The sequence below is a fragment of the Suncus etruscus genome, chromosome 11 (assembly GCF_024139225.1).
Source record: "Suncus etruscus isolate mSunEtr1 chromosome 11, mSunEtr1.pri.cur, whole genome shotgun sequence".
Taxonomy (NCBI): domain Eukaryota; kingdom Metazoa; phylum Chordata; class Mammalia; order Eulipotyphla; family Soricidae; genus Suncus; species Suncus etruscus.
In genome coordinates this window covers 79,014,461-79,027,436 of record NC_064858.1, presented here as the reverse complement: position 1 = coordinate 79,027,436, position 12,976 = coordinate 79,014,461, and the positions used below count along the sequence as shown (strand labels likewise).

Genomic DNA, 12,976 nt, shown 5'->3' with positions numbered 1-12,976 from the left:
ATTCAGCAGGAGTTCAGGGTGGAGGAGACAAAAATCTCAGAGTCACGAAGGGTAATTTGCTAAAGCAAAACCGCAAGAGGACCCAGTGAGGCCTAAAAAGATGTCCTGGACCTGCAAATTAGGCTGACTCTCTGCAGCCGAGCCCCGGGCCTGGCTATTTAAGGGGCGAGAAAAGAGGACAAAGCCAGCCACTCTGCACCCCTCGCCTGTGCCACAGCATCACCAGTAGCTTGTCCTCAAAGCCATGAGTCGCCAGCTGCACCACTACCCTGGGGGAGAGCGCCTGGGCTTCAGCGGCTGCTCAGCTGTGATCTCCGGCCGAGTCAGCAGCAGCTCGGCCTCATTCCGAGCTGGTGTGAAGAGCACGGCTGCTTTTGGCAGCCGCAGCCTCTTCAGCATGGGGGGCGGCCGCCGACTGGCCCTGAGTGCCGGTGCCAGCCGCAGCGGGGCCTACGCGCTGGGCCATTGCGCAGGGGCTGGCGGCGGGCGTGTGGCCGGCTTCGTGGGCACTGTCTTCGGCAGCGCCGGGCTAGGGCCCTCGTGTCCTTCCGTGTGTCCACCAGGCGGCATCCCTCAGGTCACTGTCAACAAGAGCCTCTTGGCTCCCCTCAACATGGAGCTGGACCCCGAGATACAGAAGGTGCGCTCTCAGGAGCGGGAGCAGATCAAGGCTCTGAACAACAAATTCGCCTCCTTCATCGATAAGGTAGGTCCTAAGCCTCTATCCCCCTTTCCTTGGGGAACCAGGGCAGGATGCAACATGCTCTGCAGGGGAAGATGCGTGGGCACCTGTGAATCTGGTCATCTACCTGCTCCCTTTCCTGCATTTGCCAAATGGGTGAAGGGGCTTATTGCTGAGGGTTGGACAGAGAGGAAGCGAATGTTTATAAAGTATGTGGCACAGGGCTGCACTCTGTGTCCCAAATGAGAATGTTATTCCTTCCATTGCCCACCGAGACCTTCACAAAGGAGCTGTGGAGGTCAGCATCTTACCTGTTATACTGTCACTTCAGCCCTGGCCTTACTTGCTAGCTTGAGAAGGGAAATTCTGGTGAGTTTTTAGAGAGCCTGCACCAATTAAGTCCCCAAATGTAAATTTGTTGTTGTTGTTGTTGCTTAACCAAAGGGAACTTATAAAGATGTGATAGTCTGAAGCAGAAGCCTCATGCCCCAAATCCAGGGGATCTAGAAGAAATGCCAACACAGGAAATAATCCATACACAGTTTAGGGGATAAAAAGGTTTAAAAACTTCCATTCCGAAGGGGCAGATAGCTCAGTGGTGAAAACGGAAACTCTGGATCCAGAGTCTTTATTAGCAAGTGCCAAACCACACCTTTTGGTGGATAACAGGTGGTCTAAGGCACCAACCCCAAGGATGCTTCCATTCAAAGGTGCTTCTGACCAATGAGTAACAAGCATCTCCTGAATAGGATGGAACCTATTCTACTTTTTCTACTAGAACCTAGTCTACTTTGGAAACTGTGCCTAAAGACACAGGTGTAGAGAATGTGAGAAAGAGCACAATAAGTATGAGTGAAGTTCCAGGATCAATCCATATACTTGTTTCTCCTCTGCGTCCCACATACCACAGTTATAGCAAAATCAGTGACCTTCATTCCCATGATGCTCACAGCAGCCTGCAGAGCTGTACCACAGCTTACCTCCCCTTCTCATCTCTTCACTTGAAGACCCAGTTGGACATGTCTACCAGCAGAATGCAACCGGTGATTGAAGAGAGAGCCTTGCTCTTTCCTGTCCTCCTTCTTCCTCTCCCAGAAGGACTATCTCAGTTCTGGGACCCTTTCCCCACCCACAGAAGTGACAGTGGAGGGATTCTAGGCTATGGTCTCCTTTTCTTTCTAGGTGCGCTTCCTGGAGCAGCAAAACCAGGTTCTGGAGACCAAGTGGAACCTTCTGCAGCAGCTAGAACTGAACAACTGCAAGAAGAGCCTGGAGCCCTTTTTTGAGGGCTATATAAGCACCCTGAGGAAGCAGCTGGAGGCATTGTCAGGCGACAGGGTGAGGCTGGACTCGGAGCTGAGGAACATGCAGGATCTGGTGGAAGAATCCAAGAAGAGGTGAGTGGAGGGACAGAAAAACCAGCTGTCCAAAGGTATGCCTCACATGTGGTTGCCCTTGAAATGTTCTTAGTTCATTTGCTCACACTATTGCCATAAACATCCTATGAGGCTTAGAAAAAAAAGAAGATCTATTTTTTAAATATGCTCTAAGTTGCTTAGGAAATAGTGTGCTACATCTTTCATCCAGGAAATGAAAGAACAGTGAGGGACAGGGTACAGGCTGAGTAGTGTTGTCTCCAAAATGGATATACAGGGCTGGAGCAATAGTACAGTGAGTAGGTCACTTGTCTTGCATGTGACTAACCCAGTTCAATCCCTGGCATACCATATGGTCCCCCAAGCATCATCAGGAGTAATTCTTGCATAAGAGTTACCCCTGAGTACTTCCAGGTATGGCCACAAAACAAAACAAAACACACACACACACACACACACACACACACACACACACACACACACACACACACACACACACACACACACACACACACACACACACAGTCTGATAGCAAACACAAAGGACCTGATGGCTTCTGAGTGCTGTTTTCCCATTTGTGAACAAGAAAACACTCTCATCCCACCCAAGAACTTTTATGAAGTGAGAAAGAAAGAAATTTTTAAATCCTTTATTCTGTCAAGGCATTTTGGTGCTATTGTTAAATATCCTTGATAGAGATACCTGGAGATTAGGCTTGGGAGCAGCTATTCTTTCTCTCCTTAAGTAGAAAGCCAGCAAGAAGGGAGCAGAACATTTAGGCTCATGACCTATTTTGTAAGCTTGTTTCCAGATGCCAGGAATCTAAGAAATTCTAGGCAGAAAGAACTTGTTCTATAATTCAGAGAGTTAGAGAATGTCAAGGTGAGCAATTTCTCCTCTTCTACTATGTTCAGTCTCTCTACCTGTTTCATATTTAAAGTTTCCTGATAACAGGATCTGGCCCCCATATCTTTGAAAGCATGCAATTGCAGAGAGTGACCAGTGCATGGGAATGAATATTTAATGTGAACTGAAAATTGAGTATAACTTAGATAGTAGCTGAATACAATGGGAATTTGAGGGGATCCTGGTAACAAAAAGGGGACTACAGTCTGGGCCTAGATGTTCTGGTTAAGGTCTCCAAGGACCGTGCTGTCTGTCCTCTAGACCAGGCCAGGTGCTCCAGAATGTCTACTTGCTAGTCCTCTGAACCTCAAGCCTCTGTGAGGTTCAGTTTTAATATTTATACAAGTAAAATACAAATTTAATAGTTATGACAGATACTGGTCCCTACTTGGCCACTTAGAATACTGTTGAGAGGGAAATGCTAGCCATGAATATATAAACAACTCTTCAAAGTGCCAAAGATAGGAAGCACAACATTCCTGCTATCAGTGGTTGTCTACCAATTCACCAAACTGGGACAAAGTAATAGAACTTACTTCATAACTGTCTTGGGTAATTGATAAAATCATGTGTGTGAAGGGTTTTACACAGTGTTTAGCATATAGTAAAAATAGAAGAAATACTGACTGATTATTATTATTTTAAAATTAATTTTATTACTAATCTACCCTCCTGTAGGCCCACAGCCATTGTTTGTCCCTCTCAAGTGTGCTTGGGTGGTCTGTGTTTGGATAAATGTTCAGGGTTTTTACATCCAAGAAAGTGGAGTTTCATCAGATAACTGTGGGGCATACTCTGTGCTGTAGTCTTCAAGATTTTTCTCTAGTATATCATAGCAAGTAGGATGTTCACCTTGCACTTGGTTGACCTGGGTTCATTCCCTGGCATCTCCTATGGTCTCCTGAATGCTGCTAGAAATAGTTCTGAGTGAAGAGTCAGAAGTAGTCCTTGAGTATTTCCAATTGTGGCCCCCAAACAAATTTTTTTCTCATAGATACTTAAAATAAATGTTTTGGATTTATTTTTGGGTCATACCCAATGATGCTCTGTTCTTTTTTTTTTTTTTTTTTTTTTTTTTTTTTTGGTTTTTGGTTTTTGGGTCACACCCGGCAGTGCTCAGGGGTTACTCCTGGCTGTCTGCTCAGAAATAGGTCCTGGCAGGCACGGGGGACCATATGGGACACCGGGATTCGAACCAACAACCTTTGGTCCTGGATTGGCTGCTTGCAAGGCAAACGCCGCTGTGCTATCTCTCTGGGCCCTGATGCTCTGTTCTTAGTTCTGGCTCTGTTCTCACAAAATAATTTTATGCAACTTAAATGAAAAAAAAAAAAACCCTTAAATGAAAGAAGAGCATAAGGATTGAAGAGATAGTAAAGTGGTTATGTCACTTGCTTTGCATGTGGACAAGCACAGTTCGATCCCCAGCACAGATATGGTTCCCTGAGCACTTTCAGGAGTTAACCTCAAGCCTAGGGTCAGGAGTTAGCCCTGAGCACAGTGAGGAGTGGCCCACCAGCCCCCTCACAATTAAAAACCTTACAATTAAATAAAAATATTCACCTGAAATTTATGTAGTTACAACAGTCATAATTTAAAGTATATTATATATCTTACATTAGAAATTGTAATGGGTCATCATTAAATTGTTTAAGTATGTACAGCTGGGGTCCTATGTCACATGTATTCATGCAACCAATCTAGATATCCTGACTATTGATTAGCTGCCACATTTATTCTAAAAAGCAAACAAATAAGTTCTGCATTAAAACTGCAAGATTGGGGGATGGGGAAATAGCACAGCGATAGGGCATTTGCCTTGCACACACTGACCCAGGACCCATGGTGGTTCGATTCCTAGCATCCCATATGGTCTCCCAGCCTGCCAGGGTCAATTTCTGAGTGCAAAGCCAAGAGTAACCCCTGAGCATCACTGGATGTGGCCCAAAACTAATCAATTAATTCATCAATAAATAAAGTTTAAAAAAAGTGAAAAACTGTAAAATTGGCCCTAAGCCTTTCCTTGTCAGAGTTTCAATTTTCATGCCACTTTTCCCACTTAATTTTGTTATAGGTGATGTATTTTATGTCTATAGTGACTTATAGATTCCCCCTACCAATCCCCAAATCTTCATAAAAGTTCAAGGAGTTTTGAACTTGAACATTTGAGGAAGTTTGCTTCTTGTGCTAGGTTTTCTTTCTCTTTTTTCTGACACTTTTTTTTGAGGGGTTTATTTCTGACTGTACATTCTGAAATAACTCCTAATAGTGCTCAGGAGACCATATGGAATGCCAGGGAATGTATGTGGCTCATTCACTTGCAAAGCAAGAGCCTTACCTGTTATATGAATACTTCAGTCCAAATCTAGTTTTTTTTTTAACATCTAGATATATATTCTGAGTTGAGATGTACAAAATATGGCTTCCTATTTTATTAAATATTATTAATAATTAACAGTGAAAACTGTATTTTCAAATACATTTCTTAGTAAGTTGAAGGATCAGTTTTTCATGTCAGTGATTGATTCTGTTTTTCATGGTCATCAGAGCACGTACAGAGATTTTACTGAAAGGAGTTTCTCGGGAACTGGGTGCAGTTCCTTGAATGCTTTCCAGATATGTCCGCATTTTCTTCTTTTCATAGAACTTATCACTTAATAGCACTCTATATAATTTACTTTTAATCTTGTCTCTTGTTTCCCTCTGATCTGAGAAGAGATATTTACTTTGTTCATTCATAGGGGCCTTTGAAGCATTTCACATTGACATATATTCCTTAGATGAAAGAGTCCAGGACAGAGTCACAATTGATGACTAAGGATCTAACAGATTGTGTACTGACAGCTCAGTTACTCATTTTTGTTGATAACAAAATCCAAAAGTTGTCAGTCGACTTGTAAAAAGGGACTTGTTTCTTACTTAGTAAAATCATTTACCTTCTAAATTTCTGGAAAGCTTCCAAAATGGCTTCCCCCAGACTGATCAAATGTTTATATGACATACTTTTTGCTTTTAGGCATCACATTTAATTCAGCAGACCAGACATCACTGTGAATGGCAATTTTATTTATCATGATGTCTTTGCTATATTTTAATAAATATATATAAATCTATTTTTCACAACTTTAAAACAAATTCACTTTATAGGAAATATTGACCATTTACTTGAATTTTAAGGAGTCAACTTTCATTGTCAAACCAATGAAGAAATTTTAGTGGTAAAAAACTCTGGCTTCACTTTTAAATTCAAATAAAAATCGAACATGTTCTTTGGGGGCAATATAAAAATTCACTCAGCAATCAACTAAAGAATACATCTTGGAGGTATATTATGAATTATGCATTGTAAAGTATCTTTAAAATTAGAATTTATATGTGAAAAGAGATGATATTGTTTTTTTATAACAATGAGTATCAATTTTGATAAACATCATGATTAAACACTTCATGTATTTATTAAATACAAAGATATAAACAGCTAAAATCCCACTGGCTCTAACTTGTAGCTACACTTTTATTTTTATTCATAGAAAGAAGGTAAGACAGTACATTTTATAAGATAAGATGAGAGATATTGTTAGTAGTAGAATGCATAATATAATTAGATTTGAAATATTTCAGTTCTCTTGGAATAGTACACAGAATCTGAGATGAATAATTTAAACTGATTATTTAAAATCCGGTTAAAGAATAATCTGGCAGTCTTGGGAAATGTTCTAGTTCCATTTTAAATAACCTCTTCACTAATCCATAGTATTTCAGTCAGTTAACAGTTCTTCTTGGGCAGAAGTGTATGTGTGGGGAAGTCAATTATGTAAGAAAGAAAACAAAAAAGCTCCCAAGACCCCAATCTGGCAGTTCTTGGCATGCAAGTGATCAGGAATTGTCCAGAGAGCATTTGCAGAGCTGAACCAGCCCCATGGTGAAGCTCTCTCTCTCTCTCTCTCTCTCTCTCTCTCTCTCTCTCTCTCTCTCTCTCTCTCTCTCTCTCTCTCTCTCTCTCTCTCTCTCTCTCTCTCTCTCTCTCTCTCTCCCCTTCCTCCCTCCCTTCTCTCTTTTCCTTCCTGTAGGTATGAAGTGGAGATCAACAGACGCACAGCTGCTGAGAATGAATTTGTGGTGCTCAAGAAGGTGAGGGGGCTGGAGAAAAGCAGTGGGTTCCTCGAGTATCTGCCTTGTGATGTCTGAAGGCTAGGAGACACCTGTGGACTCCCTCAGACTGTTGAAAATTTAATGTCTCAACTCCTGTCTCCAAGTCAAACCTGAGATGCATGCTGCTTCCCAGGTCTGCCAGCATCACTGTCAGACCTCATTGCACCCCTAAAGTAACCCTCACATACACATTTTAATTGGTTTGTTCTCAGATGTGGAGTTGTCCTGTGGGGAAAGAGGTAGGGGATAAAGAAGGCAGAAAGGGGAACCTAAAGCTGCCATACAATGTGGGAGGGAAAGACAGGGCATCTGGCCCCTTTTTGTGTTCCCCAGGATGTAGACACAGCCTACATGAACAAGGTGGAGCTACAGGCCAAGGTGGACTCCTTGGCGGATGAAATAAAATTCTCCAAGTACCTCTATGACGAGGTAAGAAACTTGTGGTCCTCTCTTGAATTTTCTTGAGGGATTTTTCTGGGGCAGGATGGTGGTTTGGACCCAGAGGCAGAACTACTCTCCCACCAGCACAGTGGACAGCCAATCACTGGCCCACAGTGTAATAAGCAACCAAGGGTTTTTGAGGAGACCATGTAAGCAAGGGAATGGCACATTGATGAGCTATGGGAGTATGAGGAAAGGTGAGCCAGTTGCTTCTGCTGAAGGCAGTGTATGACCCTCAAGAAGGGTAGAAGTGGGCAACTGGAGAAGATCAGGGAAGATCAGGAGAAAAAGAATTCTCATGGACACCCTCTAACTGGCCCCACTTTCTGAAATGTCCCTAGGAGATTGCTCAGCTCCAGTCCCACATTAGTGACACATCTGTGGTCTTGTCTATGGACAACAACCGGGACCTGGACCTCGACAGCATCATTGCTGAGGTGCGCGCCCAGTATGAGGACATCGCTCTGAAGAGCAAGGCCGAGGCTGAGGCCCTGTACCAGACCAAGGTGAGCAGGATTCAGAGGTGCTGAATCTGAGGTCTGGCTACCCTTTTATCACAGCATGTGTACTTACATGTGCCGAGTGTGCATGTCTGTAGTGTTCTGTGAGTCCATATTGGGCAGGTATGTGCACAGAGAGTGTCTACATAGGTAAATGTCTCCTGTGCCTTGAAAAGAGCCTTTAGGAAATGCATCTCTGGGGTAGAGGACTGGTGACCACCTTAAACTATGTTAGGAGTTTACATCAGTCCTGACCCTTGCCAGAGCTCATGCTGATAGCAAGGCTACACATAACCCTAATTGCTTTTCCCCCAGTTTTTGTAGGTAACTTTAGTTTTTAGGCTTGTTTCCAGTTTTGTCATAGAAAAGACAGGACATTTAGAGGTCACTTGGGGTCTCTCTCAGAGAAGGGGAGTCCTGTGGAATTGAGGTGGGCCTTTGTGGAAGGAAAGGGTTCTCTCCCACCCCCACTCTCTTTGGGTTTTGCCTGCACTGCTCAGACAATGAAAGTGAGAAGGAGGAAAAGGGGCCAGAGGTCTCTGCCCCACTCCAAGACACCCCATAGCAGAGAATGCTCAGCTTTTGTGCTAACTCCTCTTCTCCCCACTTTTAGATCCAGGAGTTGCAGCTCACAGCCGGCAGACATGGAGATGACCTCAAACTTACCAGGGCTGAGATCTCTGAGATCAACCGACTGATCCAGCGGATCCGCTCTGAGATAGGCAATGTGAAGAAGCAGGTGGGTCTGATGAAGGAAGCTTCTCTGTCTCCTTGGAAACTGAGAGCCACAAACTGAAAACAGAGCAACTACTTGCCAGGGGGAAAATGGTGGCCCCAGCTGGACAAGGGTCTGTCAGACCTTAGGAGCAAAGGTTCTCTTTATATTGAAGTAAATACAACTTCAGACCAATGGACACACAGGAATAGGAGTCTGATATCTAGGTTCCACCTTAGCCTGGACACACACCAAGGGGCAGAGATAGAGAAAAGCCACGAGCTATGCTCAATGACTTGAGAATAAATATAATAGGCGAGTGGCTGGTGAGAAACACGGTGACCCTGTATTTATGGGGTCTCACGTGGTTTCTTAGCAGGCTGGAATCTCTGCAGTTGTAGAGACCAGGCAGTCAATAGGGGTAGGCTTACTGGACAGATCTTTTGTTAATGACTATTAGTTCCCCATTTAAAAGTCACTTACAGGTGCTAGAAAAATAGTACAGTGGGAAGGATACTTGAATGAAATCAACAGGGTTATATTCCCCAACACCCATTGGTTCCCCAACCACTGTTCAGAAGTGATCCCTGAGTACAGAGTCAGGTGTAGGCCCTGAGCACCACTGGATGTGTCCCCCAAAATAAAATAAAATAAAAAAACATTTCTAGCATTACACAAAACATTTTTTATACTATAGGATAGAATTAGTCCAGCTAATTTACATCAGTCCTGACCCTTGCCAGAGCTCATGCTGATAGCAAGGCCACACATAACCCTAATTGCTTCTCCCCCAGTTTTTCTGAGTTGGCATTATACTCTTTGAGCTGATGGCACAGAGCACAGGGTTCACATGTCCTGGCCCACCTTCTTGAGCTTGAGTCAACCATGGAGGAATTGGGGACAATAGTCACCACCAGAGATGCCCACAAGGGGAGATGTCAGGAGGATCATGGCTTGAGCATATCTCAAGATTGTACTCTGGACTCAGAGTAAGGAATCCTTTCCCTCCTTCAGTGCTCCAACCTGGAGACAGCCATCGCTGATGCCGAGCAGCGGGGCGACTGTGCTCTCAAGGATGCCCGGGCCAAGCTAGATGAGCTGGAGGGTGCCTTGCACCAGGCCAAGGAGGAGCTGGCCCGGATGCTGCGGGAGTACCAGGAGCTGATGAGCACCAAGCTGGCCCTGGACATGGAGATTGCCACCTACCGCAAGCTGCTGGAGGGCGAGGAGTGCCGGTGAGGGGCGCAGGCATCTTTGATCATTTGTCTTCAAGACAGATAATTTGGTTTTGTTAGGTCCCTTCTGAGACAGTTGTTATGATGGGGTGCAGGAGCAAAGACCCATCTTAGAAAACAGGAAGGAACAAATGGCGAACATCTCAGAAGTGGTGGAGAGGAGATCTGACATTGGCAGCTCGGAGAAATAGCATCACTGGCCCTGGTGGCACCTTGGGGCAGGGGGAATAAGGGAGGGATGAACAGTTGCCAAGAGTCATTTAAATTCAAATGAGGATGTAAACTCATGCTTTTAATGGCCTCAGAACAAGGGCAGAACTCAGGGCGGCTGAGGCCATTATCCCACACACCTGACAACGCCCGTACCACTTTGATGGAAACTGAATTGTCAAAGCAGATCTCTCATCTTTGAGATTTGGGATGATGGGGGCAGGAATTTCTGGATGGGGCTGGAAGGTTTGCATCCTAGAGGAGAAACTTTAGCACAGGGAGGGAATGGGACATTCTGGAGAGGACAAATGACTTACGAATGGTCCATCTGCTCGTATTTCCCTCTGCAGGATGTCTGGTGAATACCCCAATTCTGTGAGCATCTGTAAGTATTTTCAGGATCTGTCTGTATCTTTGGTCACCTCCCGGACAACTCAGGCCCTCTGATTCCATGACACAAAGGAGAAGTCAGGATCTCAGAATAAGAGAGTGGTTTCAGGGGAGAGTTGGGGATTCAAGAGAGAAGTGGCTTTAATAATGAAGAAGAAGTCGTTAAGAGAGAAGTGTGCTGTGGACTAGATAACTGTAATCAATGAATGAAAAGATCAATTGAGAGCCAGAGTATGTGATATAAAAGGCCACAATACTTTGTGGCTGCATTCTCTCTCTGTAGAGACTAGAAGAAAATCAGGACCCTAGATTGCAGGGGATGTCTGGGGCAGGAAAACTGATGAAAAAGATGAAGTCATCTTTTCTCATGTGAAAGCTGGAAAGGTGCTGTACTGGTGTGTATGGGATGAAGAGTTATTCACTACTTGCTCATGGACTAGATCGATGCTGAGCACTAGCCCCAGAATAAAAATGCTCAGTGCTGGCATTTAGGAGCATTCCCTCCTAAGTGGAACTGCAGAACAGTCTGTTCCCTGTGTAAGGTTGCCACAGGGAAGAGATTTGAGGAGTGGCTAGGAGCCCCAAGGCAGGCTGATAGGACTGAGGTCTCCTCTTTCCCCTCAGCTGTCATCAGCAATACCAACACTGGACCCGCAGGGGCTGGTTTCAGCATGGGCTTCGGCACCTCAAGCAGCTACAGTTACAAACAGGCCTCAGAAGTGAAAACCAAAGGCAGCTGTGGCAGCAGTGAGTTCAAGGATCCTCATGCCAAAACCTTGGGCCCCAGCTGTGCTGCCAAGAAGGGTTCCAGATGAGCAGCCGCTGTGGGTCAGCTCTGCAAGCAGACCCCTATCCTTCCATGTTTAAGGCCACCTGTCCCCTCCCCTACTGCCCTCAAAGAGTCAGTGTTCTGAATCTAACCCCATCCTGTGTACTGGGTGCTGGCCTACCCTGGGCTAGTGTACATGGATTTGCACAGCATATGTTAACATCCATGCTCAGGAAGGTCCTTCCTCCCTACTTCCCAGGGAAGCCCTTCTGTTCCTGTGTCCTTCCTGGGTCTCCATGGCTAAAGGGCTCTCTATGTTCTCTGACTGGGGTCTTGTCCAGGTCTCTACTTCACCCACAATAAACAATGAATGTCTCTCGAGTCTCTGCATGTATGTGTGGCCCGCCCTAGATCTTTGTGCTGCCTCCTCCAGCTCTTTTGGATGGGCCCTCACTGCCCTCTTGTCTCCCCCATATCTGAGCCACTGTGTCCTGGCTGGGCAGACATCAGGGAAGACCAATTCCCAGAAATTGCTGAGATGCTTCTGACATGCACAGGGTAGACTCAGTCCATCTTGGGCCCTGGGTCTTTGAAAGTGAGGAACTAAGTCCCTTCTGGATGAAAGACTTTGGAGGTCAACTGACACCTCATAACCCATATCAGTTGCTGAAGACAGCCACAGTGGTCCTTCCTCCTCATCTCTTACAGTACTACCAACATGGACCAGCCCTGCTTCATCACCATGCTCCCTTTCAACCTGTCTGGCCAGTTCCATTCCCCTTCTATTGGGGCCTGTGTCTATTTTCACAATGGTCCCTTGTGTATGCAGAGTAATGACATTCTGAACAACATCTTGGTTCAGACTTTCTGCTCAAGAACAAAGGCTGCAGACCCTCACTTAACTGAGTATGTGAGGGGTGGGGAAAGTAACAACTGATGCAGAATAGGACAAATGTTGAGTGTGGTCAGGAAGGCATTCAGGAGTGGAAGCCAGAATGTGTAGGGCCTGCTGTGTCAATAAGGCATTGCAGTTGAGTACTCAAGGAGTAAGGTCCAAATGACATACTCCTGTCTGTATGCACTGGTCTTTCTCTCAGCATCCCCTGACTTGGCACACCCAAGTTCTTTTCCAGTTGAATTTCCCATCTCAGAGGTCTAGTGGTCCTGACTAGAATGCAATCTCCCAGTGTCATGCATTTATTGATCATTTATGAAAAGAGATGCCATCAAGCCATGGAACACTCAATGAGAATCAACACTAGTACTGCCTACCCAAGTGCTCCACCATCTCCTCACTACATGGCCAGCAAGCTGGCTGGTGCCCCATTTCCAGGCCTATACTCCCACAACCCTCATTTACAGCCTCTAAAGCAATCAAGGTCCTATTTTCCTGGAATAATGTTATCTTTGCATGTCTCTAACTCAGAGTGAGAACTCTGGATCTGTTTGACATGGTAATACCTAACATACCCTCAGCCAGCCTGCATGCGGGAAAGAACCCATGTTCACACATATGTCCTGATGAGGGGCATAACAGAGCATGTGTCAATTCATGCATGTCATATGCATGTGCCTGTCTGCAGGTCATATAACTTGTCA

General features: G+C 45.0%; 1 protein-coding gene across 3 annotated transcripts; it reads left to right on the top strand.

Moving 5' to 3' along the window:
• The first annotated feature begins 244 nt into the window (after positions 1 to 244).
• KRT72 (keratin 72) lies at positions 245 to 11,423 on the top strand. 3 transcript variants are annotated; one of them, XM_049783441.1, is made up of 10 exons: positions 245 to 437; positions 474 to 706; positions 1,865 to 2,079; positions 7,036 to 7,096; positions 7,451 to 7,546; positions 7,900 to 8,064; positions 8,672 to 8,797; positions 9,788 to 10,008; positions 10,569 to 10,603; positions 11,233 to 11,423. In XM_049783441.1, exons 1-10 carry the CDS (start codon positions 245 to 247, stop codon positions 11,421 to 11,423), a joined length of 1,536 nt encoding a protein of 511 aa, XP_049639398.1. The 3 variants fall into 3 exon arrangements, with proteins under 3 accessions (XP_049639398.1, XP_049639400.1, XP_049639397.1); XM_049783443.1 differs by lacking the exon at positions 8,672 to 8,797; XM_049783440.1 differs by having other exon boundaries at positions 245 to 706.
• The last annotated feature ends 1,553 nt before the right edge of the window (positions 11,424 to 12,976 follow it).

Coding starts and splice junctions, on each gene's coding strand:
- KRT72 (XM_049783440.1), top strand. CDS start 245: ATGAGTCGCCAGCTGCACCACTACCCTGGGGGAGAGCGCCTGGGCTTC. Junction 7,097..7,450: donor AATTTGTGGTGCTCAAGAAG/GTGAGGGGGCTG, acceptor TGTGTTCCCCAG/GATGTAGACACAGCCTACAT. Junction 7,547..7,899: donor CCAAGTACCTCTATGACGAG/GTAAGAAACTTG, acceptor AAATGTCCCTAG/GAGATTGCTCAGCTCCAGTC.